The sequence below is a fragment of the Lonchura striata genome, chromosome 3, assembly GCF_050655825.1.
Source record: "Lonchura striata isolate lonStrDom1 chromosome 3, ASM5065582v1, whole genome shotgun sequence".
Lineage (NCBI taxonomy): Eukaryota > Metazoa > Chordata > Aves > Passeriformes > Estrildidae > Lonchura > Lonchura striata.
The window spans coordinates 88,017,919-88,043,604 of NC_140705.1; the positions used below are offsets into that span (position 1 = coordinate 88,017,919).

Consider the following 25,686-nt stretch of genomic DNA (forward strand, 5'->3'; position numbering starts at 1 on the left):
GCACCCCTGGGGTGCATTTCAGGTTGAGTTTCAGCTGGCTGGATGTGGCTGCATGTTCTAGGAGCTCTCAGGGAGGGGAATCAAAGTGCAATGAGTGGAGCTCATTAGGAGCTGCAGTGCCCCAGCCAAAATGCCAGGGAGGAACCTCCTGCCACAGCACGGCCAGGCTCTGCCAAGGGCAACCAAGTGCACCTGCACTCACACTCCTTTTATGTCTTTTATATGCCAGCTGTGCATCCCTGACATATGTAAATATATATAATATAAAGTGATTTTTCTATGGAAAACATCATTAACTGCTCCCCCTTGTCCCTCCCTCCTTAACAGGACAACAACCAAAAGGATTCTACAGATGAAAAATTTAGCCTTATTTGACTTATTCACAATTAACTTCTTGAATCAAAAGCATAGCTTGAGTATGATAAGTTACTTTGAAAAATACCAAAAAAACAAAACAAAACAAAACAAAAAACCTTAACCTCTACCAGTGTAAGGATACCTAAAGTGATTTTGAAGGGGGAAAAATAACCACAGCACAGAAAACAAATTCATTATTTGCTTTCTTCCACAGAGGAGGAAAAAAGCAACCAATGTCCATCAAGTTTCAACAGAACTCTGGAAAAATGTCTTTCTCCCACAGAAGCAAGCACTGATCTCTTGTATTGCAATCTGTCTGCCTCCTGTACTTGACATTGCAGCAGCACAAAGGGTTACAAACAGGCTGGAGAAGTATCAAAAGCTAATCTAGCTGAGAAGCAAAAATGTTTGCTTACTTTATTGCTTGTATTGCCAACATGATAGGAATTAAGGAAAATAAGTTCTTTTCCCTTCTCAAGTTTACAGTTTATTTGGTAGCTTTTTTGGTCCCTTTTTTCATTCAAGTGCCATTAACATTCTAAGAGAAGCCAGTACTTTCTTGGAGACTAGGCTTGACAAAATTGAATTAATTGGGTGATTTTCTTTTGAATTCAATAGGAGCAGACTCAAATCACAGAGAGCCTAACAACAAAGTAAAATAAAACTCAGTCCTGTATGCAGGCACAGAGTGCAGCTATTCATGGTTCTTATCAGGGAAAAGATGTCTGGTAACCTGAGTTAACTCAGTAATTTGTTTAAAATTATTTCTTACTCTGTTTTTTTGCTCTTCCCCATTACAGTGATACCCTCATAGGGACAGGGCTGAACATCCATGTGGCTTCCTGAAAGTGTGACCAGGTGCCACATATGGAAATCTCCCTGAAGGACAAATTTAGGAGTGACAGTGAAGTGGGAACTGACTGGGATGGAGATGAAGGGGATTTGATAAGTTCATAAACTCAGAATTTTAAGTGCAGTTCAAGTGTTTATGTTGAAGCACGACTTTTTGCACATGAGAGATCTTCCTCCAGAATAACCTCTCTCATTCTTGCTTCAGTTTGGGGGTTCCTGGCATCACTGCTCATAAAGAGTGTCTTAAGAGTGTCCCAGGAAATATTTGCTACCCCCACTTCTAACATCAATGTCGTCACACTAGAACATGTTTCTGCTCACTGGTAGTAATAAAAATGTGTGTCAGCACATCACTGGAGTGAAGTCCACCAGGACCAGTGTCATTTATGGGCATTTATTCCAAACACAGGAACCACAGGAGTGTTTTTGGCTTGTCATTCCCACACTGTTCCAAGCTCAAAAAGGGAGTGGATACTTGTGTTAAAACAGAAGGCCCCTCACACTGCAGCATGATGTCAGTAATTCAGCTCCTTGGAGCATGTTATTGTTTGAAACAGAGGTCTCCACACTTTCACATTGGTTATAAAATACTTAGTGCTGCTGGACTGGAAGGGAAATGTCATACATCTGCAAACAATTAGAAGGAGCTGGACTTCATATTTGATTTACTAAACAATAAAACAAGCTTAAGTGTGACTATATCTGTAAGTTACACTCCCTAGGAGCCTCAAGCAGCTATCATAGCAAAGTCTTTTAACCATAATTAAATAAATCCGCAGTGGGACCATTGCTGATCAAGATTATCTTTTATAAGATATTTTCAGCAGTGAAAAGCATGAAGATCATGAAACTGGATGCATGCTTTAAGTGCTCCAAAACTCTTTTATTCTTCATTTCAAGCACACTGTCCACTACCCTTTGTCCAGCTGGAATGCATTCAATACAATATATTTCAGCTTTTAAATACTAATATTTTTATGCTTTCTGCATTTAGATTGAAATGTTGGCATGAAGAAATTAGTAGCTTGATGAAGTTAAGCCCAAGATTTTACCATAGCTTGTGTGCCTGCTGGTTAAAACTTCTGGTACCATAATAGCACTTAGTTGTTGTTATAAATTAACCAAAGATTTGGGAATTGAATAGAAATATTTAGTTGCAAGTTCCGGGTAGCCAAAGCATGGAGTAACGTAATAGTAATCTATCACCACCAATTTCTCTTCAACAAAACAGAAACCTTAACCGGTTGTCAGTCTCTCAGTTCAACCTAACCCTCAACCTTTGCTTGGAGCACAAACTATGGGTACTAAATGTGGTCAAACTGCCCTACTGTATCCCAAAGGTACACACCTAAAGCTAGCATAGCAAAAGGGATAGTCATGTTTTGAAATCTTCTAGCATGACTTGCATTCTTTATCAAATAAAAATGTTATGTGCTGAAGTTGGAACAGTTTATTACAGTTCACCAGTGAAGAGTAGTGCCAGCAGCATCACCTGAAGGAGGGAGTACCGGGCCAAATCCAGAAGTTCTGCTCCTGGTTTTGCTGAGGCTTTGCCAAGTTAAACTAAGGAAAAAGCCTATTTTCCATCTAAGGAAAATTTTGATTTTCCCTTGGTGACCCCCAGTGAACGCCCAGGGTTCAGGAGATCTGACCTCCTGTGGTAGGTTCTGTACTTGACATTCTTGAATCAGAGTGACAGAAATGTTGGACATGAGCAGATAAGCCAGAAATGCAACTCTGAGGCTTTGCCTACAAAAATAACTCCTCTAGCCTCCATGATGATTACTGTGGTCCAGAATGACAGGGAATTTACTTACTAGTGATAAATAATGTCCTGTGTACATGAATACCAGGGAGAAGGAAACTACCACTGTGTATTACAGCCTGCCCTGATTACAGTCCCTAAAGTACTATTTTATGTGATTATACTGCTGCAGTCCACAAAGTGGAAAAGATGAACCATGGGGTCAAGTTTTGCCCTCTCTTTGCATGGGTGTCCCTCCAATGTGCTTGAAAAGCAAGTTTGTGAGCAAGGGGTAGAATATATTTCTATGAAAGAAAACAAAACAATGGCCAAAACATTTGTTACTTCAGCAAGTAGAAGAGTAAACTGTTTATATAAAATAATAAATGAAACAGTCTTGGTTTACAGAAGTGCTTGTGAGGCTGGTTCCTGAATGCATACAATTAACATTGCTAATGCCCTGAGAATTTTTGGCACTGTGTGTGGTGTATGTACACTCAGATGAAAGCTCTTCATTGCCATAGTTTCAAAGAGTAGCCAGGCTAGGACTGGAAGTAAACTGGCAGGGTCTGCCTAGGGCTACTTCCACAGAGATCAGAAGAGCACACGATGTTCAGAAGTTGGGTTCCTACTGCTGGAGGAATATTCCTTATCCACAATAAAAATATAGGACCCTTCTGCACTGCAGCCTGCTCTAAGCAAAACTTCATCCTGCGGTTATTTTTTGTTCATTCAGCATTCACTTACTGAAAAAATACAGAGTTCTGCAAACCTTTTCAAATTGCTTACGCCTTGCTGCATTGCCCACTCTTTTCAGAGCACTTTCTTTCCTAGACATACTTAATACAACACAAAATGCTTCACTAGAGTACTTTTAAGACTTTTTTTAGGAGCTGCAGACACTGGAATTAATTCAACTTTTTAGCCCAAAAGTAGATGGAACAGACTGTAGAGGTTGCAGCAAACTGCACATTCTGATGCCTTGAACAACACAGACTGTAAAGGTTGCAACTAACTGCACATTCTGATACCTTGAACAACAACAGTGGCATTTCTATATTTTATTTTTGTATCGTTAAAGGTATTAATGGAGCATCAGTCCCTTCCAGTCAGTGCAAGGGCTACAGGCTGTCACTCCCCTGGGTCTGTGGTCACCCACACTGCAAGTGCACCGGGAGCAGAAGTGAGGCAGGCACTGGCTTACCTTGGCACACGTTGTGGTCACTTTGCTCATACCCAGCTGCACACTGGATTTGGTGGGTTGGGTTGGGAGGGGCGCGCTGGGGGTCGGCTGGGGTCCGGCGAATGACACTGTTTCGACCACTTGTGGATTCAGCTGCTGCTTCTTCTCGCTCATTTACAATAATTTGCGCTGTTCTGGGTAGACAGAGGTATCCTCCATAGTGGTTAACACATTTCATCCCACCTTTACATGCATCTGGGACTATTTCACATTCATCAATATCTGTGGTTAGCAACAACACAAGTCATGCTTTTAACAGTCAAACCTTCTGCAACAGCCATTAACACAAAGAACACGACAAGACAGGCATGCACACCTCCCTGTCCAAAACAGGGGTGTGCAGTGAGAATACTTTAAGAATACCAGTGACAAGTCTGTCTTTGAAAATTATTTACTGTACCTTTGCACCGTTGCCTAACAGGATCCCATTCATAGCCATCTGTGCATTGCTGTGGAGAAAAAAAAAAAATTTGGTTACTTGGGATTCTTTGTTTTGGAAAAACAGTGTAGTCAGTGAACTCCAAGTGTGACACAAAGGGAAATGCAATACCTTGGTAGGCTAGACAAATGGCAATTGGTACAGCACTGCTGTGTAGGAACAGCAAAACTTGTGGGTCCCTTCCCACTTGGAATGCTCTATGACACACAGACAGTGCCTCTGTCTCACGAAGTTCCCAGTATATTGTTTGTTGTGAGCAGGCTGGGGAGCAAAGTGAGAAAACCATTGCTTTCTCCTTCCCTTGTTCCTGTGCCCTGTGTTATACCATCTCTCCTTGGCTGGATCCTTGGATGATCTTAGGTGTGACCAAGCTGGCCAGAATGAAAATCTTCTTATGAAAAGCAACCAGTTTTTCTGAATTTAGATCTTATTCCCTGCCTTCCAACAGGTGAACCTCTTTCATTCCCAGACTCACTTTGCCAGAGGGACTAAGAAGACTCTGCCCCTGGACTTCACCCTCTCTCCCATTAGCACTATAGCAATTGGGAAGGATCCCATGACAGCTGGAAATTCATTCACATGCTTTTTAATCATATGACTCCAGGAACTGCCGTCTAGGAAGGACAATTTATATTGTGAGACACACAATAAATGGTTACAGTTTATAACAGCAGGGCTACTTATTTATACAAGACTTTGCAAAATTCAAACAAGGCTATACGCAGCAACTATTCATATCAATGCACACCAGCAAGTTCAGGAAAGATTTTAAATAGTCTGCTCTGTATCTTCATTATTCCTTTGCCCAAAACCATTAAATTATCCAGAAGGCAGTCATTTTATTTGCAGGTCACAGTTACAGAGACTGATTAGCGAAGTATCATGGTGCTGCAGAAGAAACCTTTAAAATATTAAAATATCATTGAATCAACCAGACTGTGCTATGTAGGTGCATCTTGGGCTGCTCAGGGTATTACTTTAATGGCCCCATACAAAAAAAGAATGGAGTTGACTAATGTAATTAGTCACAGTCAAGCAAGCTAAATCTTAATGCAACTCCTCTGCTACTGAGGGACTTACAAGTGACAAACTTGACTTTCTGATGCCAAGATCCACTTTTTGCAGGTCTTCTCCTCAAGTTATTTTGAGGGACCTGTTACTGACGGACTCTGACTCGGCAGGAGGATTGAAAATATTTTCTTCTCTTGCAGGTGACACCAGCGATTTGTCAAATGTGGCAGCAAGTTGTAGCTTGGAAGGGTTTTTCTCCCCAAGGGGTAAGTGGACACTCTCTAAAGGATTGACTACATGCTGAGTTGACAACTTCAAAGTTACTGTAGCTATGAAAAGGCAAACCCAAAAGAAAACAGCTAATTCATGCATTTACTGAATCACCCAATTCCTGTTAATGCACAACAGAAGTACTGTCTGTTTAACTGCAAGGAGCCAAGTCCATCTATTACTGCAGCCAAAGGCTTTTACAATAGCAAAGGATTTGGCCCTCCATGGATACAATATGTGCATGAGAAACAGTAGCATCCCAAGAACAAAATCTCCCAAAGCTATTTTTTTTTTGTTTCATTTTACATGATCAGCGTTTAACCATCAGTGAAGCACCTAAAGGGTAAGACCTCCTTGAAAATGGAACATAGGTGCCCAAGTCACATAGGCTTACTAGAAATGTTCAATTGGTATAATCAGAATTATCCACAATGCACAATTAAACCCCCCTCATACAATAACTGTGAGAAGGGAGGAGGGTTCCACTTATATACAGGGACTTTAAAACAAAAGTAAATCACAGAAGCCTCTAAATAAAACTACTCCCAGCCTTCAAAACCCTAATGTTTCTAAAGCCCAATGTTAAAGTATTTTATTACTGACTTCCTGAAGCTTACTTGAGGCTTCTTTAAGCCCTGACTTCTACAAGAAGGTCCAAATCTGCAATATTTACTTGCTTGAGCCATCCCACTGACTTCAGTGGGATTACTTGTATAAAACACAATCCCGGGTTTTGGCTGTGGTTCTCTAACTTTTTGCATGTGTGCAGAATTTTCTGCTTGTGTGGCATTGAGCTGATGTGTGTGTGCATATCCAGAGGTCCACCCATATGAAGCAAGTTGCAGGGATTACAACTGTAATCAGATGTGAAAATTCGGGTTTTTCCCCAGCCCAAGCTGGGGTAATTGCCACTCCTTCCATGACATGCATTATGCAAGTGAAGCACTGAACACAAGCAGATTGAAAAGAAGAAGCCTGACAAAAAGGCCTTTAAATCTCTTAGCCTGCTACTTGGTTGCAAGCAGAACCTATTTCCAGTATTCTTGAACGATTTTATCAAGCCATGCAAAACCACTGCTTAAAATCAGCTTAAAAAAGAACAGTTCCATGATCACTCCGGGATTCAGATGCTTCATTAAGAGCCCCAAATTTGGAAGTACTTACATTTTGTTAAAAGTGGCTTGAAACATCCATAAGAAAACACAAAAGAATGTTTGACCTAATTATCTGTCAAACTCCATATATTTCAAATGAAGGTCCTAGGGACCCTGCATTTATGAAAATGGCTTTAAAAAAAAATTGTCCAGTTCCTCATGTGAGTACATAGATAAACTTTTCAAAAAAAGCAGTTGTAATGTATTTTGCTCAATCTTGTCAACTTGAACTTTTAAACACTCTTTGATTGCAGGAACAGCTTCTTTTATGGTTAACATTCAAACTCATCGCCCTCTGTAGCACATGCTATACATTGGCAAGAAATTCGGTTTTACTTAAGGGTCATTTAGCAAAGAATCCCCTCAAAGCAGTAATTATCTCCAAGTCCTTTAAACCTTACCGTGTACGTTATGGTTTCCTCAGTTTCCTGCGAATGTACTGTAAAAAGAACGAGCGCAGCCAAGAACATAGCTGTCAACATCGTGAACCTTGAAAGAAAGGAAAAACAAATCAAGCAGGAATGCTTTTAGCGGTCTCCTTTGCTGGAAGAGACCGCAGCACCCCTGGGACTGGGCTGGGACCGGGTCCTGCCCGGGGAGCTCAACCAGCTCCTACCTGGGAGAGGCGGCCCGGCGCTGCCCGCTCGCTCCCGCACGGAGAGGGTGAGGCTTGGCCGTGCTTCCCAGCCCGGGGATTTTATCCAGCTGGGAGAGAGGGGCGGAAATAACCAGTCAATGGAGCTTAAAACACCCCAGCGCTCATCGGGAGCAGCGCCGGACAAGGCGCGGGCAGCGGCACTGCCCGGCCGGCGCACGCTTTGGGGCGGAAGAGCGATTTTTCAGTCAAAGCGAGGCGTAGGGAACAGCCCGCACCTGCCGGGCTCTGCCAGGGACCCGCTGGGGCAGAGCCCTGCCCGGGGGCGGCGGGCACGGAGCCGCCCGCGCTGCCCGCTCCTACCTGCGGCACCGGGCGAGCGCCAGTCGCTGCTCCCGTCCACCGCTTCCGCTGCGCTGTCGGCGGCCGCTCGCTCTCCTCGCCCCGCTGCCGGTGCGGTGTCGGCGGCCGCTCGTTCCCTTCGCCCCGGTGTCCGTGCGTGCCGGCGGCCGCTCGTTCCTTTTCCCGCGGTGTCCGCGCGGTGCCGGCGGCCGCTCGCTGTCCTTCCCCGCGGTGCTGCGCGGCGCCGGCGGCCGGCGGTGCCCGTTCTCCCGCTGCCGGCAGCCGCTGTCCGTGCCCGACGGCCGCCGCTCCCCCGCCGCTGTCGGTGCGTGCCCGGTGCCGGCCCCGGGCTAAATAGAACGGGCGCCTGTCCCGCCGGCGCCGCGCGCGCCCCCTGCCGTCCCCGCGGGCGCGCGCGGGGCAGGTGCGGCCCCACCGCCATGTTGGGGCCGCGGGGGCAGCCCCGGGCACGGCCCCGCGCGGGCAGGGGCAGCCGTGAGGGCGGGCGGGCGGGGCGGGGCGGGGCGGCCGCGGGGCCGCTCCCTCACGGGTGCGTCTCCGAGGGAGCGCGGCACGGCCGTGGTTTGGTCGTGTGTCGTGAGTCGTGCAACGGCAGGATCCTTAAGGTTGGGGAAAAAAGAGCTTTGAGGCTATCGGGCCCATCTCTACCATGTTCTCAATCACAACCGTAACCAGATGTGGAAATGAGACTGGAAAAACGGGGTTTTCCTCAGTCCAAGCTTGTGTAATTTCCTCACCTTCCATGACATTGCATTAGGCAAGCCAAACACTGAATGCAAGCAGATCTAAAAGAAAATAAACTTACAAAAAGGATCTCTTAGCCTTCACCTGGTTGCAAACAAAATTTACTTCCAATATTCTTTTCCTCGCGTCCCACATCCACACATTTTTGAGCATTTCCTTGGGTGATGACTCCACCACTGCTTTGGGCAGCCCCTTTCAGTGCTTTGCAACTCTTTCCTTGATTTTTTTTTTTTTTTTTTTTTAATGCCTAATCTAAACCTTCACAGGAAATTTAAAATAGCAGGATTGTGGCCGTTAAAAATTCGGTAGTTAAAAGCCTTGAGGAGCCCTCCACATGGCAATGCCTCTTCCTCAGGCACCACCTAAGTTCAGCAGTCATCACTTCTACAATATCTTTTTAGGCTATGAAATGCTGTTATTTCCCCACCCGTGGGGACAGCTCATAGACAGAAGGAAGGATGATGAGGCATTGCAGGGGTTTAGAAACTTTGGTGGGTTTGGGTGAGGAGAAGGTGTCTAGGAACATCTTCACTGGATCTTTATGTAATTCCCCATTTTTGCTTCTGGGGGGCCTGTGGCACAGTAGAGCAGCTCTATTCTCTTCCTGTAGTTCAACAGGAGGTCTTTAGTTTTGAAATAAGTTTTTGCCTCCTTAATGTAGACCTTGAAAGGCCTGGAGAACTGGAAATCTGAAAAAATGTTTTACTATGCTGCAGACCTCTGACACTGCTGGCCTGGAGAATGGCTTTCCTATACAACCCCTAAATTCTTAACATTATAGTTGATCTTACAAAAAGCATGAATTCTTTTTTGGACAGCCATACAGTGCTCATTAATTTTGTCTCTGAATCAAAACACTTCTTATCTGTTCTAGAATCAGCCAAGCTGGTAGTTTTACAATACTTGTAGCTGCAACCATATGTTGCCTATCTTTTATTTTTTTAGGTGAGAGAAGGCAGGATTTTTTCTCTTTCATTGCAGTTTCTGGGCCTACAGGTAAGTGGGACTCCTAAAAATGTACTTACAATCCACACACCTCACTTCTAAATAAAGAACAGAAGCAACAACATGGTGTAATAAAAAAAAAAAAATCTAAGTTCACTACATTATAGGACATTTTTTGTGTACTTTTGTGTGCACATTAATTTCATATTCAGCAGGCTATCTTTTGATATGTGTTATCCTGCTCCAAAATAATTCCTTTAAAGTCTTCATTTCATTATTTAGAAATACAGCTTCACAGTGTTAGATTGACTCTGAATTGTTCACTTCTGTCGGCGTAAATTGGATTCCCATTTGTGATGTGGTCCCTCATATATTTTAAACTTTACTGTTTCTTGCTTATAGGAAAAAATGCAGGTATTTCTAATAGTCTAATGAATGCAAAATAGCATAATAATTGCTTTTATCTACTTGGCAGCACTACTTAGTGAGTATTGAATTGTCATTTGAATTGTGGCATTGTCATCCATGCCACGCAAAGAGAACAAAATTTAAGTTGTTGGGTTCTGGATTAAGTAAAAATGTTTAAAAGTCTTGTCTTAAGTTACCACATAGGAAACACTGCCTGTATTACAGGACTGCAATTGTTTATTTTTCCCTCTGGAAAAATGTTCTGCAGAGCAGAGAAGAGCAGGATCATCATTTTGGAAGGTGTCTGAATGCTGGCTGAGCAGGGACTCCCTTCCCTTGGCTTCAGCCAGTGTTATACATTTACTGAAATGCCCCATTCTGCCAAGGATGGTTGTCAGTCCTTTAAATGGAGGTAGGAGACTCAGTCCATGATTTGGTAGTTCAGATATTCCCTGCTGAGACAACTGGAAACTTGCCTGGTGTGGGAGAGCAGAACTTAAACAGTTGGAAATGCTGATGGGAGTGTGAGGTATGTGAACGAGCTGAAGGACAACTTATTTACATATCTGGGGTGTCTGAACATGTCCCTGTTGTCAAACCATCCCTCCTTCCGTGCTGACCATGAACAGCTTGGTACTGCTGAGGCCAACCCCTACATCAATTGAAGAAGTCCTGTCAGGCTGGTTCCTAATTTTCCTTTTTTTCCTTACTTTTGGCTCCTTCTGAAAGTTGTGCACTCTATTCCCTACTGTTTTAGTGAACTCTTTGTCACATTTCAGTTTTTGCTTTCTTTAAACCCCACAGTTTTCATAAATTCTTTAGCTCAAATGTGTTTATGACTTCAATGTTCACATTTTTTCTTCCTGGCAGGATGTGTTGCTACCCCCCATTGTCCTCAAAAACCCAAGGATAGGTACGCTGAAGGAAGACTGTGTGTGGTTAAAATGTCACTGCACTCCCAACTAATTCTGGCTGCTAGAATTGTCCCTGGGGGCAGCAGACAGCTGGACATAATTTAGAGCAGGCTGGGATTGATACTAGAGGCTAGCCCGAAAAGGAGGAAAACAAAATTGCAGTTTAATCGGTTCTACTCCCAGATCTGACCCCCTTTTCCTGTTTCAAACATCACTCCCTAGAACAGAAATGAAGCACATGGAGAATTTCAGCAACTCGTGTTTGCCAGCTTGGGGGACCATCACTGTCAATTTAAGATGGTTTCTGTGTCTGAGTGCATCATATTGAGTAGGACTGGAGTTGTCTAAACTCAGAGTGGGAATGGTGGAGATGCTATTTTCATGTTGGACTCACAGGAATTTTAGAACATAAATTATTTTGATAGCATGGCAAGCTGCCTTTTTGCCACGCTGCCTACAAATGTAAAATTTTTTTCCATGTTTCAACTTGGAAGTGAAATAATGTTGGTGAAGGATAAACTGTGAAGAGTTAGAGGTCTGATTTTATATTGCAAATTAAACTTGACAAATGTTAAACTTTTATTTGAGGTAATATTTTACAAGTTTATTTATCTTCAAGGGAGGTATCCTGAGTATATTGTATGTGCCATGAAGTGTTACTGTACTGTAAACTTGATTTGAAAGAAGGTCTGTGTTAGGTAATTCCTCTCACTTTTCATAGAAAGCTGACAGCGGTAAAAATTCACCATATCAGTTTCTTATCACAGGTGTTGAAATGACAAAAAGTTAATGACGACTAAAATGTCAGTAGCAAGGGGCAGAGAACAAATTCTCTCCTTCTCTTTAATCCTCCCATTCAATCTAAACATATATTTATTGCGATTCTTTGTTTCTTGCTTTGCAGTAGAGTTCATAGGTGACAGATGATGCAAACACAGAATTAGAGAAAAATGACAAAGAAAAGATATGAAAGTGGGATTGTAAAAATCTAGGAGTAGCATTTTAGCCTTTATTTTCAAGTTATTTCCTGTATGAGAGATCTTGAATGAGTTTTGTTATGCTGAGGCCTCTGGCTAACTTGGGCAAACCATTGCTTTCATTTTTAAATGTCTAAGAATGCTCTGAGGATATTAAAGTATAATGTTATTGCCATTAAAAAAAAAAAAAATTGCTAAAGATCAGGCCTGTGGTCTGCATACAATTTGTCAAGCACGCAATTTGCTTGTCTGCTGCATTTTATGGGGTTGTGATCCTGTGTTTTGTGTGTTTCTGTGGACTCCAGCAGAAATCTGGATGGCCAGATAAGGTGGTGACTATTCCCGCTGGAGTCCTTTGTCAGTAAAAGAAACATGAGGGAGAGAGTGAGTGAGTGGGAAAGGCAGTTCCCAGAGGTTGTCCATCTTTTTTGTTGGTGCAGTTGTGCAGCCCTAATAAATTAGGAATTGAAGGGCTTTGGAAGGATGAGGGATTTTCAGATACAGCTGAAAACAACACAAGAAATGTGGGGGCGATGGTGTGTGGGAAGGATGAGCCCATTTCACTTTCCATAGTGGTTCATCACCTTTTGCATCTCAGAGAATGAGGATTTTCCAGGACTGCAAACCTCTCCTTGTGATACTCTCAGGTGATGTTGGTTTTAGGCTCCCCTTTACACAATGAGAGAATATGGTTAATGGATGTTTTCTCAGTGTTTTCAAGGCTGTAAGTTTGAGGTCCATCTTACACAAGTTTACTCATGCCCCTAGAATATTTGTTTTTATGGATTAACCATACAGGTAAAGACCCTTTGATGTGGTAAGAATTTCAGATATGGCAAATCTGGGCTGTAGCTTAAATTGCACTGTAGTGATTTGCTTTTGCTAAGTAATTGTGTCTGCAATTTAAATATTCTTCCTCTCTTTAGCTTGTATTTCTGACTTCTTCAGTTTTTATACTGTGCAGCAACTCTTTTCCATTCTCTAGCAGTGATTTCTTTTTCTTTTTTTGTCTTTCTCATGCCAGATAAGAGAAACAGCAGCCCAGAACACATTCATCAGTGTAGATTTGTGGTTTCTGTAACATCGGAGTTGTCATTTCTTCTCCTTTTTCTTCTGGAAAACCAGTCTTGCTGCACATAGGAGTTGAAGTCTGATGCTGTACTAGGTTTCAACCAATTTGGTTAAAATGAGAACTTTTTCCCAGAAATATAACCCATCTGAGGAGTGGGCAGCCTTTCTGATGTTCAAAATCCTAGCTTGAGTATATACTGTTTTTCTGATTAAGCTGTGTCAGTGCAGTTCCTTGCTCTGGCTAAGAGGCAACATAGAAATGGCAGAATTCAAATCCAGTATCACCCAGAATATGTTGGAGACAGCTTTCAACTCTAGTTTTGGCTTCCTTTGTGCAAATCATTTAATCAATTTCTTGGTATACTCTCTCTGAAATGAGGAAAAGATGTGACTCTTGCTTAGGGATGGGAGGTGGGTGCATTCACTTACCTGTCTAGGATTTCCAAAGACAGTTGATTGTCTTGGACGCTCAGATTCCATTCCAAGTCCAGGAGTTTGGATGCTTGTCTGTGATGCTGTCTTCAGGCCTTCTGTGGGCACCTCAGCATCCCCTTAGCTGCAAGGAAAATCAGGCAGAACTCACCTACTGTGGGTGGGATGAGTAAAAACTATGCCCTCTCTTTATCCTCCCTCCATGTAGCAAATCCATTTCCCTTCCTGTGTCAGTTCTGAGAGGGGTAAGAGTGGGTTGATATGAATGGAATACCTTTGTATGACCCGCATGGATTTCTGACTGGCAGCTCAACTCCAGCAGGTTGTTCAAGCCTTAGTTTTCATTTTTTGCAATTTTCCAGCATTGCATTTATCTCCAGATTTTGGGAATTAATTTGAATAATTTAACCTTTCTTAAGAGGATTTAGAGTATTCCCGATGGTCAGAAAGTGCTAAAGACCTTCAAGGCAGACATTCATGTTTGAAACCCTTAACACAAAGCTTTCTGCAGAGCCTCGTGGGCATAAAGTTGACTGTGACAGTGCTGTGATCTTTCAGCACAACCAAACTGAGACCTCTCAGAAATGCTGTGGTAAAGGGGACTCTTAGAGGAACAGATTTCTGAGGTAGAGCTCTTGCTAAAGACTTTTGCTTTTTACATTTCAGGAACATCAGGATCAGTAGATATATTAAACAATAATTTGGTTCCATAAGCATCTTCTGAACTTCCTGAATTTTCCTCTCTTTTTCTTTTGAGAAAAAAAGTTAGTAATAAGGGAAAAGCAGAAACATTTTTTGATTATATTTTGTGGGGGTGAACTTGGCAAACAACCTGTCTAGTTAACCTATTAATTATTGTCCAGAGACACAACTTTTCTGCTCAATATCTGCATGTTAATACTACAGGATGTATATCAGAGCATTTTAATTCCCTGGAATATTAAGCTTAGTGCTTGTCTTTAAGCTGTCATACAGAAAGCAGAATCCAAATACCAGTGGGGATTTTCCTATCTGCGAGATTGATGGGGTTATCCTCTCACTCCTCTTTGCAGATACCTGTGGTTGAAAGGGATCAAAATTCTGGAAAGGGCTGGAAGATGATACCATGAAAAGCTGGCACAGAAACACCCATAACCCTGTATGCTCCCAAAATATTCTCTGTAGGAGTTTAACCACATCAGAGAAAAATTCAGTTTTGGGAGTGGGGCAGTGGGAATACCACATCTCCAAGTCATTGAAGTGGAGAGGCTGCAGAACAACCCCAACATGTCATTTGTGTCATAGACTAACACATCACTTACTGTATATTCATTTTAAGTCACATGTAACGCAAGGATTCTTTTTTTTTAATTAATCTGTTCAAGTTCTCATTCTCTGGAAACGCAAACACCAGCAAATTAATTCCTGCTCATTCACCCATTACTGTGCTTGAACTGTTGTAATTTAGAAGTGATAAAGGCCCAAAATAACCTGATAGATAAAAAAAAAAAATCCCAGCCCCCCCTCTCCACCCCAGAGCAGAGAAGTTCAGTTCACTCTCTTATGTCACTCCAGAAACCCCAGAGGTCCCTCTGACCAACAATAGTCTCAGTGTGTCAGGGGCCACGGGGCTCTTTGGCACCACAGCTGCAGGTCATAAATGCAGTTCTGGAGATTAAGGTATTAAAATGTGCCTCTTTGGGGGCTGCACAGCACAACAAGGCCAGAGGCGTTGCCTTGTGTCCCCAGGGCAGCCTGGTGACTCCCCAGGCTGTCAGGTTTGCATGGAGCATACACCAAGAGCTTCCTGTGAGGATTTGTCCTCAACAGTGGTGTGGTTTGTCATTTCCTCTGCCAGCCCGGGAGTGTTTGCTGCTCCAGGCTCCCACTTCCTGCAGAAGGTGGGTGACAGAGGTTTGCTGAGCAGGAATTCAGTGAACATCAGGCAAAGGAGATGTAGATGCTTGAAGGAAAGCACTGGATGCTTTGTGCATACCAGATTGCAACTGGAGCACTGCTCTGTCCTCATGGCTTTCCATGCATTTATAAAATTCCAACTAAAAGAGCAAGAAATGTGGCAAGAGCTGCTTGCATCAGTGCAGAGGGGTGGGAGTGGATTTACCTACTCACTGTTTTACTAACACTTCCAGACTTCCTATTTATTACTTTTTACCCCATTTTATGTAAAAAAGGTTTTTGATTTTCAGCTCCCTTACTCTTGGGGGAAAAAAATGCCTTTCTCACTGTCATGTTTGACAGCACTTTAAACAGTGAGCTGTGGTTGTAGAAATTTTGACTTCTAGAGGCAATTCTTAGAATGTACTCAGGGTTTTAAGGCTTGGTCATTTCTGCCCATATTCATCCTTCATTTTTCAAATGTAGATCTCTTAATAGAGCTTTTACCATAGAAATTCCACTTCTGCAAGAAAACACTGGAGCAGAAAAAGCAGGATTGATTGAGCTTAAATCAAAGTAGCGCCCTTGGTTCAACATTTTGTCAGCAAACTGTGGCTGAGTTATTAATTATCTGTCTCAGTTTGTAAGTACCTGGAATCTGTAAATCTTTCAGGAAGGCCTTTAATATACAAATCTCTACATGTTACTGGAGCTCCTGACTGGTATCTCTGAGGAAGCTGTGGACACACAGAAATATGTAATCCTAAAGATGGATGATTTAAGTGTGTTGAAGCAAATTGTTAGATTGTGTGATTGTAAATAGCTTCTTTGGCACTTGTTGCTGTAGGACTAAGGGTCAGATTCTTTCTCTGCCTTGCACTGGAGATGCATCCAAATTCGCGTAGTCTGACTGCAGCGGGTTGGGAGCCTGTTCCATTTTTGTGGGTAGCTGTGCATGTGGCTTTTGGGGACAGGTCCTGTAGTTGCTGCTAAATTCCTTGCTGCTTTAAAAGGAAGTGCACAAAAACAGAGGAGGTGGCTTTAGCCTCAGGACTGTGGCACTGCAGTTATTAAGAGGGGCCTTTCCATGTTTTTCCCATGCTTTCCTAAAAGCATAAAGAGAAATATAATTTTGTTTCTCTGAAGGTAGAGAATTCTCTAATTGAGGGGGTTTTGCAGCATTCCTTTAGAGCTAATAATGATTCAAAGTTAACAATCACGTAATATGTATACAAAACACTTCCATGCAGAGAATGTCAGTGGCATTTTTTGGATGGAATGACTCCAGATTCTTCATTCAATTGACTTTCATCTCCAGCAGGGCTGTCATTATTTAGTAAAAACCTTCTACAGTGCAGGAAATGTACCTGTGAGGAAGGCCCGAAGTGTGGCAAGGTGTGGCGCTTAAAATGGGTTTAAAGTGCTAGAACACACTTGATTTAGCATTGGAAGGGGAAGGGCAGGATCCTCTCCACTGCAATCCACTTGGTGTGGATTCACAGTTTCTCTCTGTTAGAAATTTGAGGTTTTTAGTGTGAATCTTAGGAAGGGAAAGAAGTGCTGTTACAATACTTCATTTAGAGTCAGGAGGCCTTCTGTCACTGCACTGCTGCCTTTTCAGAATGACTTCCAGTGTCAGGCAAAATATAGAGGCATGGAAGAAAGATTATTTACAGTAATGTTTAGTAGAGAAAAACTCCTAATTTTCCAGGAGGAAATGAAGTTCACACACATTTCCTCCACAAAAAAACTAGGGTGTTTTTTGTCCACCTTGAGATCTGAATGAAATCTTTATTCCCAGTTGGCAGTGACAAAGCATACCTTTGGTGACAGGCAGCAAAAGGGATTAATCATCTGGCGAATTTATTAACAGCAGTAATAAATTAGAGCTCTCAGGGATGCTCAATGATTTTACTAGCTTGAATTTAAAAGTATGTGAATTGTTTAAGTGAATTGCAAGATAATAGTAATGAGACATTTGCTCACAATTGAGCTTCTACTTCTCAAACTATCAGTTGTTTAGTGGTCTGGACCAATGAAGTGCTAAAAGCTAAATACTATAAAATGTTAAACTTTGATGAAAGATACGAAGACAGAAACTGTTTCTTTTGCCAACACTGTGGTCAACAGCAGTGCCCTGACCTGATTACTTAAGCTGATGTTTTTCCTAAATCTGTCATGAATCAGTAATTATCAAGTTTTGCAATACTCAATGATTCTCTTGTGAATAGCAAAATTATTGTCTTATTGTAGGTTGGTATTTTCTGAAAAGAAGCGTTCAACTCTTGCATCTGCAGCCTCTATACAGTATGCTTGGCTTTTTTTTTTTTTTTTTTTTTTTTTGCCTGGAGACCTGTGGAATGCCACAACAAATCTCCTGAAGAGTTTCACAAAATGTGAGGAGAATTCAATCTGGTCTAATCTGGAAATGACCCCTCTGGTGTCTTATAAAATAAACTTTGGTGTCAGCGTGTTTTTCCAGTCATGGTTGGAAGATTTCCAGTACAAGTATTTAGTTATGGGGCTTGACTTGTAGGGCTTCTAATAGGAAAAGGAACTTGTACAACATATTGTTTTTATTAGTGGGTTGTTCTCATAGCAATTTAATATGGCAATGACAGAAAAAATTCCCTTTTGCCTTGAGCCAAGCACCATGCAGTTGTGTGAGGTGGGTGTGCATGGGGACAGCAGTGGGACCGCGTCCCTGAATGAGGCTGGAAATTAAATCTATGTTTCCAAGATTGTGGTGGCATAATGCTAACAGCTGGCCTTGGAGCCCTAGTAATCCCTGCAGCCTTTGGCAGAGTTTTCTGGGAAATAAGAGACCAGAATTAGGGGAACTTATCAGATAAGGTAAGTGAGAGATGTGGTAACATGATGAATTGTCTTTTTAGTAATTTCAACAGAAAAGGTGGGATGGCCAGACCTCTTTGTGGGGCTTATTTGGTGATGTTTTGGGCTCCACACACATCTGTGGCTATCCCCCTGTGGAAATTGACTGCACTTCAAGCCATATGTGAGGGCACTGTGGAGCTGCCATCCCTGCATCCTTGTCCGGGGAATGCCACTGAGGATGTGGTGAGTGGGAATGTGCTCCCCACTGGCAAAAGTCGGGGGGGAGAACATGCAAACAAGCAAATCTAAACGCGAATGTTCACATCTAACACTGGTGGGGATTTATCCTAATGATAGGGGAGTTGATAGCAGGAAAATGAAAAAGAAGGAAAAAACGAGGAAATTTGAGCTATCCAGTTATTTTCGGGTGAAAATTGCTTAACTTAAATTTGTGGTTTTAAGTAAATATGCACATTAAAAGAATGCTGACCTTTAAAAACGTGAGTTTAGATGATTTGCTATTGTTGCATATACACTTACAGGCAGCAGAAAATACCATAAGCCTGTGAGATTGGGAATGCACCATGGAAACAAACACCACCCTGGCAAAATAAAGAGATGTGTCCTCAATGGATCTCCATTAAAAAGCTCAGCAGAGCTCCTTCTGAGCCCTGCATGAAGGGATACTCCAAACTTCTCAAAGAAAAATGCACAGCGAAGTGGGGAATTAAACGGTATCACCGTGCTTTGCTGTAAAACAAAGAAGGCTTTTATGAGAGCTGAAGTGGTAAATTGTGGATCTATTGTGTTGGAATGCGATGAATAATTCCTCTGGGAGATAAGGAAAAGGATCTAGAAATGTAGTGCTGCCCTCCAGTGGCGGCATGAGGGGGTTTGTCTCCAGTGCTCGCAGGAGTATTTCCGAAAGGACTGGGTAGTTACAGTTCAAATGTCAAGGCAGCAGTGGAGAAGAGGGGATATGAGACACAGCCAAACTTGCCCTAGTCTGGAACTGCTGAATTGGTGGTTTACCCAAGGTTATTCTCAGCCAGAGGAAAAAACTCTTCCCTGTGTGCTACATTAATCCTCTTCACTTCTAGTTTGCAAAATCTTCTGCTCTAGATCATTAAGAAAGGATTTAATGGATGAAATGGGCTAAAATGATGAATAGTCTGAGCAGACTCACCTTGAAAAGGGGGATAATGCCTTTGTGGAGAGTGCCAGCAGAATCTAATATATGCAATTAAACTAATTTTCATCTAGTTTAAACTGTGGTAATAACTCCTCTCCACACCCCTTAAGTCAGTTTGCCTCTTCAACATGGCATGAAAGAGAAAAGAATAAGTTATATAAGTCATGTAGCAAGCTGCTACCTACAAACATTGTGTCCTATGTGAGGCTTCAGCAGTTGCCTTTCCAAAGCAATTACCAGTCCCTCTATGATACTAGGGAAAGCACAGGAAGCACAGTACTAGGCAATGCCTACAGAAGCATCTTTCCTTGTGATCTTAGCAGCAGCACAGCTGCCTAGTGAGGGTTAAACTTTTCTGTCTTGGTGTGGTGTTTTCTGAGGCTGCTGTTCTATCTTCATCTTCTGTGCAAAATATGGTTTCTGTTTCCATTTGATTAAAGTTGTGTAAGACAAATTCAGAAAAGAATCTGAGTCTGGCAAGACTAGGAATCCTAAATACAACCACTTGTCTTAAGGTTCAGGTTCTGGGAATACCAGAGTGTTTCAGATTCCCAGAGTGCACCACAAGGGTATCTGGGAGGGGCTGTGTTACTCCAGTGTGTGTCTTGAGATGATAATGGATATGTGTGAGGGGAAGGGTATGAAAGGCTCTTGTTGAAAAGTTTCTTTGTGTGTATTAATATCAGTGTAGATAAAAGGAGAAGTAAAGATAACATTGATGGCAAAGATTTTTTTATCAATGTTTGTTGCCTGTGCAGAGTCTTCAGAGACTCAAATGAGAGGGAGGACTTCTGCTGGGGAAGTCAGTGTAATAGGCAGAGTCTAAGGAGCACTGAAGAATCAAGCTTCCCTTTATCCATGCTTATGGGGCACACTTCCTTCCTATTCATGTTTCCTACAGTCTCTTTTATTCTGCTCTTAGTGAAAGCAATGCTGCTTGGAAGACAAAAATCAGTTTTGGTGGGTGCAGAAGCCCTGGGAATATGGACAGACATATGAAAATACATGTACCAGCACACACACACAGAGCAATTGCAGCTGTGTGAGGGCCTTTCTGGTGGCACCTGCTCTGTTTCCATGGCTTCTGCAGAGGCTTCTCTGTAAGCTACACAAAGCAGGTGCTGCAGGTTATCTCTGGGGTTAGGAGTTAGGAGGAGCCTTTCTGAGCATGGAGCTAGGAAGTCAGAATGTGGTGCTGGAGTCCACAGTCAAAGACCTCGCTCCAGAAAATCCTGGCCTTCTCTAAGTTGCTGTGATTAAGGCAAAGTCTTTTCCTTGGTGGGTTGAGGTCTGACTCATCTCCATGGCTCGTTCCCTCCAGCAAATACTCCCTTCTATTAAGGTAAGATTAGACATTGTGGCTCAGTTCCATTGGTCAGGGTATTTTTTGATCTGTCCTGAATATGATTGACTTCAGAGGCTGACTGTAGTATCTGATGCTGATTTTTGATGTAGACAGATGCAGATGCTCTGTAGAAGCTGCTTAGTGATTTTATAGACACTTGGAGGCAAGTTGGAGGGAAACTTCCAGGGATATCTAAGGCCAGTTATCCAGTTACGGGTAGGGAGTAAAATATCATGTCAATTCATATAGATGTTAATTCATATAGATGTTAACTCATAATCCACTACGTTGATGTACATGTAATATTCCTATAATGGCAGCCTGAGGCTTTAAACCTTATCAAACTTCTGAGCATAGAAGATTAGACTGAAGCACATGACAGCTGAAGTTACTACATATGAAACAGTGAAATAGTTTGTTAATATTTTGTTACATCTGTCCCTTTATGTGGGTTATTTTGTCCCACATCACACAATACAGCATATCCTGGAATAGGTGTTGTTTTCCTTGATTTTCCCATCTGTCCCATGCCCCTAGCCCCATCTGGCTCTCCAGGGTTCAGTGTTGCCCCTGTGGTACTTTGGTTCAGTGCTTTTCATTTAGATTTTAGTTCAGCGGGTAGTGTGGGATATCTCAAACAGAAGAAAAATGCTCAACAGAGGAGCAAACAACTGTTCTGTGCTTAGGGCCATCTTCACCTTTCATCAAGCCTCTCAGAACTGCTCTGAGGCTGGAATGTGAGGTAGTTGCCGGCTCCTCTGGTGTCTGTTTTATTTTGTGTGAGATACAATCTGTGTCAAGGATGTTCCCCAGACTATCTGCGCAGGTTAATTTGCTTGAGAAGCACACTTGCAGCATCCTTCAGGCACTGGATAGAAGACAGAGCAGTTGGCTCTCTCCGGAAGTTCCTGCTGCCCTGTAGCTACAGAGCCAAGATCATAACTTTGTTTCCCAGCACAGCCATTCCCTCTCCTGCTCCAGGGGGAGCGTAACCGCTGCAGCGGAGCTCTCTGTCGGTTCAGCAGCGCAGAGCTGCTAGCGGCAGGAGCCGGGAGCTGTTTTCCGACGGGCTTGGCAGATCCCCACAAACACCAGGTATCCGTCGAACTGAATTTGCCAGTTCCTCCGGCTGCCCTGGGGAGCTTGTAAGCTCCTTGAGCCACATTTCTGCCCACATGGAAGTTACAAGACGTGACAGCTCTGCCAACAGGGCTGGTAAATTCCAAGAAGCCCAGATACTGGATTCACAGAAATTACAGCCCTGCTGACCACACTGGTCGAAGCAGAAATGTTTTGGAGTTTCATGAGCCTTAGCTGTTTCTCCGTGTGATTTACAAGTTCCAGTTGTGCATCTGCGTAAAGGGCTTTGCCACAGGCAGCCGGAGCTGTCGTTGGCTGCAGTCGCAGCCAGCACGGTGCACAGGCAGCCCTTGGAGCCCTTGCAGTGCTGATGGGTTCTCAGCAGAGCTTCTAAACCTGGTGGTCTCTGGCCAGGGTCATTTGGAGCATGTCCCTCCTGTTGATTTAGCAGCTTCAGGGATGGCATATAATCTAGCACATCACTAATGGCCTTGTACTTTTATTGGAGCCTAAAATTAACGATTTGGGGAGATAATAAATTCTACTTCTCAACCAGCAAGTTTGGAAACCTCTCCATAGTATCTTGATGTGGAGGGAGATTGGAAGTAAAGTCAAGTTATCAAATAATAGGAATATGATTTTTGTGATTTTTCTACAGAAATATTTAGATGACATTTCTAAATTCTCTTAGTGTTTTCCTCTGGTAAGACACCAGACATGATGTATTTAGATGGCAAAGAGCAGGGGAGGGGAGGATGGGAGTGGGGGCTTAGTTTTATAAAGTCAGGGTAAATTGGCTAAAACCACATTTTACACTCATGTTTTGTCTGTCAGAATTTACAAGCACCCTATCAACTGTAGGAACTGCACTGAGAAAGGAAAAACACTCCAGTTTTCTTAAAATATCTGACATTTGGAGAATTTGATAGAAAAAATATAAAAGTGCTGAACTTTTTTTTTTTTTTTAATGGATAATGGGCATTATATTATATCAGCTATTTGGATCAAAGGTTTCTAAATAACCATGATGTCTTTCCCCTTCATGTTCTGTAGACACCGAGGTAGAAACAGCATTTTCCCAATTGTGTGAAATGTACAAGTTGAATCTCGCCACTTCATGGCATTTGGAGCCTGGACTTTGCAACTTGAACATTCTTTCACTGTTTATTTTTTAGGGGTGTAGTTATAAATGTGAGTGTTCATCTATAATATACATTGATGAGAACCAATAGAATATGCAATATATATTTAAAAATAACATGGCTGCCACAATAGATTGGAAAATGGCAGGAGGAAAAAAAAGAAGCTTGTATTTGGTATTTATATGGTGTGTGTGCCAAATAAACAGAGCAAGAAAAATGTATCCAGATGATTATGTACATTACCACCCAAAGCTGTGTCTGTGTCATCAGGAAATCAACAGTAATGATGGAAAAGGAGATTTCTAGTTGGATCTGCATTTTCAGTGCCTTCCTTTGTGTTCCCTTTGCAAACATGAGCAGTTTTGCTCCAAGGGTATCTCAGTATGGTGGGGAGGTCGAATAAGCTGATCAATCATAGAAAATGTTCTGGAAATGCTTCCCTTGGTAGCTGACACATGGGTTGTTAATCATTCCCCCTTTCCCTGAAAAGGGAAGCGTGGCAATATATCTTTATGTCAGAGCAGTTTTCTGTGTCCAGGGTCTCTCACACTGGCTCTGCACAACGGAGGAGTTGTAGCAGTGTGGCATCTTCCCTGCTGATGTAACTCTTCTTTCAGGATGTTGTGGGCAGCTCCTCTTCTGTGTGCCTGCTCTGCACATGTTTTTTTCCATTATATTAGCAAAGTGAACTGGCACTTAAAAATCTTGCACCCTGCCCCCCCTTGACTCTGCCTCATAATTAGGCATTGAATAGAATTTGCTGGAAGGAGCAAGAGGGCAGATTCTGCTGATTTGGATGTTGGCCTTGATGTGTGTGACTCTAAAGTTAATTTTCTCAAAGCCATTGATGAATAAAACTTTCCTTATGTTTTCGCTTTTTGTTTAAAGTTAACTCCTGCTCTACAACCTTATTACTCACCTTATATATAGCTCAAGTATAATGGTTGCAGCTGCTAAGAGAGTAATTAAACTTCAAAGCTTTGTTATTAAAGACTCAGCAAGGATACCCCAAAGCAGAAGAATTTGCAGTTAAGACTGTACAAATCTATCCTTAACAAGTCCATAGTGAGTAGGGATTATGTAGCACAGGAATAGCATTTTCTGTATGGAGGATCCTTGCAAACTCTGAACATAATGAACTGCATGGAGTACAGTACACAGCTAAATGTTCCAGGATTATGATTTTGGAATTGTATGTATTTCTTTTAATAGATATGGCTTTGCCTTGAAGGGCGTAGCTGACTATAATTTCAGATAAGCAGGACTCTGCAGTCCAGGATTTTGCCTTGACAGTCATCTGTAAAAAATGTTAGTTGATGTTTAATTCCAAAATAATGAACAAAAGCCTTGATTCTGCTGTTAGATCTGTGTTATGAATCATCAAAAAGTGCATTAACCTATGTGTGTGGGTGGCTAAACTGCAGCGTGTGCCCCGAGCTGTTGCTCCATCAGGACTGTGGAGTCATCCAAAAGGGTGGACAGCTTTGTGCTCTTCCCTGTCTGTGCTGAGGAATGGGACAAGTGGGAGGTGGATTAACCAAAACTGGGAGCCCGTGGACCTCCATGCTTGTTGCTCAAAGCCTGCAGCCTGCAATGGGCATCTCTGGAGCACAGCTTTGGGTGTAACTGATTGCATGAGCCTGATGGAATAAATATGGCATCTAAACATTTCCAAGCATGCAGTCAGGGGACAGGGGGGACTGTCATTTAGAACATCCTTTACTTGCTGAGATACTTGAGCCAAAATTCAGAGGATGTGTAAAGTTATCTGGAAGTCTTCTTTGGGTCCTTAAAGGAGGAATTACCGATTCTCTTTTTTGATGCCATAACCTGTTTCACCAGTCACCTTATTTTCTTTCCTCATTGCCAAGGCTTCCTCCCCCCACCAATGTTTTGTTGTTTCTGTGTTATTTCTCCTATTTCAAGGGGGAATTGTGGAATAGTGTGGTGAAATTACATGATTTTTGGGAGGAATTACTGTTTTTCATATGCGCATTCAGTTAATAGATTTTCAACTAAGGTAAAGCTTGAAGGAACCCCTACTGAGCAGAGGTACAAAAATAAGTGAATCTCCATTACTACATGTAGTGAATCTGTAGAACTCCTTACCTCAGGCTTTATGGATGCTGCAAATTAGGTAGGTTTGGGGGGATATTGGACAGGTTTGTGAAAAACCAATTTTTTAGGGCTACTAAATGCATGGAAATATGTGTCCTAAGGGAGTGCATTAGCTACAAATTGTTGGAGAGCATTTGAGAAAATACCACTGAGTTTACCTTGTACTTGCACCTTGTTTTAGTTGCTGCCAGATGAATTAGTTGGATCTTTGATCTGTTATAATTAAGATAAGTTTTGTTGTAGGGAATGCCTACCTCAGATAATTTTTTGTTTGTATAGAGATTCCTAGGAAATACCAGTCTGTTTTTTATTGCTTCAAATGCAGGTGAGAGCAGAGGGGAGATTAAACACATTAGTATTTAATTAATGGCTTATCAAATGCTTCCTCCTTGTTCTCTCTTCATTTTTCTCCCAGGTCATCCTGTTGTAAGTGGATGTGGTGCTCTGTGGTTAAAGTGCAGCATCTCATTTGCACACTGTTCTCTGGCAGAGGCTGAACCAGGGAGTGGTAGCAAGTAATGGAAAGGTAGCTTTCCTTCTGGGGTGGCAAAGGAGTCCCAGGGCAAGAAGTGGTGAATGC

General features: G+C 42.4%; 1 protein-coding gene across 2 annotated transcripts in view; it reads right to left on the reverse strand.

The window, feature by feature from the left end:
• The window catches only part of EFEMP1 (EGF-like fibulin extracellular matrix protein 1), a 45,404-nt gene extending 37,076 nt beyond the window's left edge, over positions 1-8,328 (reverse strand). Inside the window, exons 1-5 of one of the 2 annotated variants that reach the window (XM_021527521.3) lie at positions 8,029-8,328; positions 7,687-7,775; positions 7,472-7,559; positions 4,597-4,645; positions 4,158-4,418 (exon numbers count right to left, since the gene is read on the reverse strand). In XM_021527521.3, coding sequence (XP_021383196.1) covers positions 4,158-4,418; positions 4,597-4,645; positions 7,472-7,552 — 391 coding nt within the window. In that variant the 5' untranslated portion in view covers positions 7,553-7,559; positions 7,687-7,775; positions 8,029-8,328. The remainder of the gene's footprint in view (positions 1-4,157; positions 4,419-4,596; positions 4,646-7,471; positions 7,560-7,686; positions 7,776-8,028) is intronic. The other variant, XM_021527522.3, reaches the window with a different exon arrangement.
• Between the last annotated feature and the right edge of the window lie 17,358 nt (positions 8,329-25,686).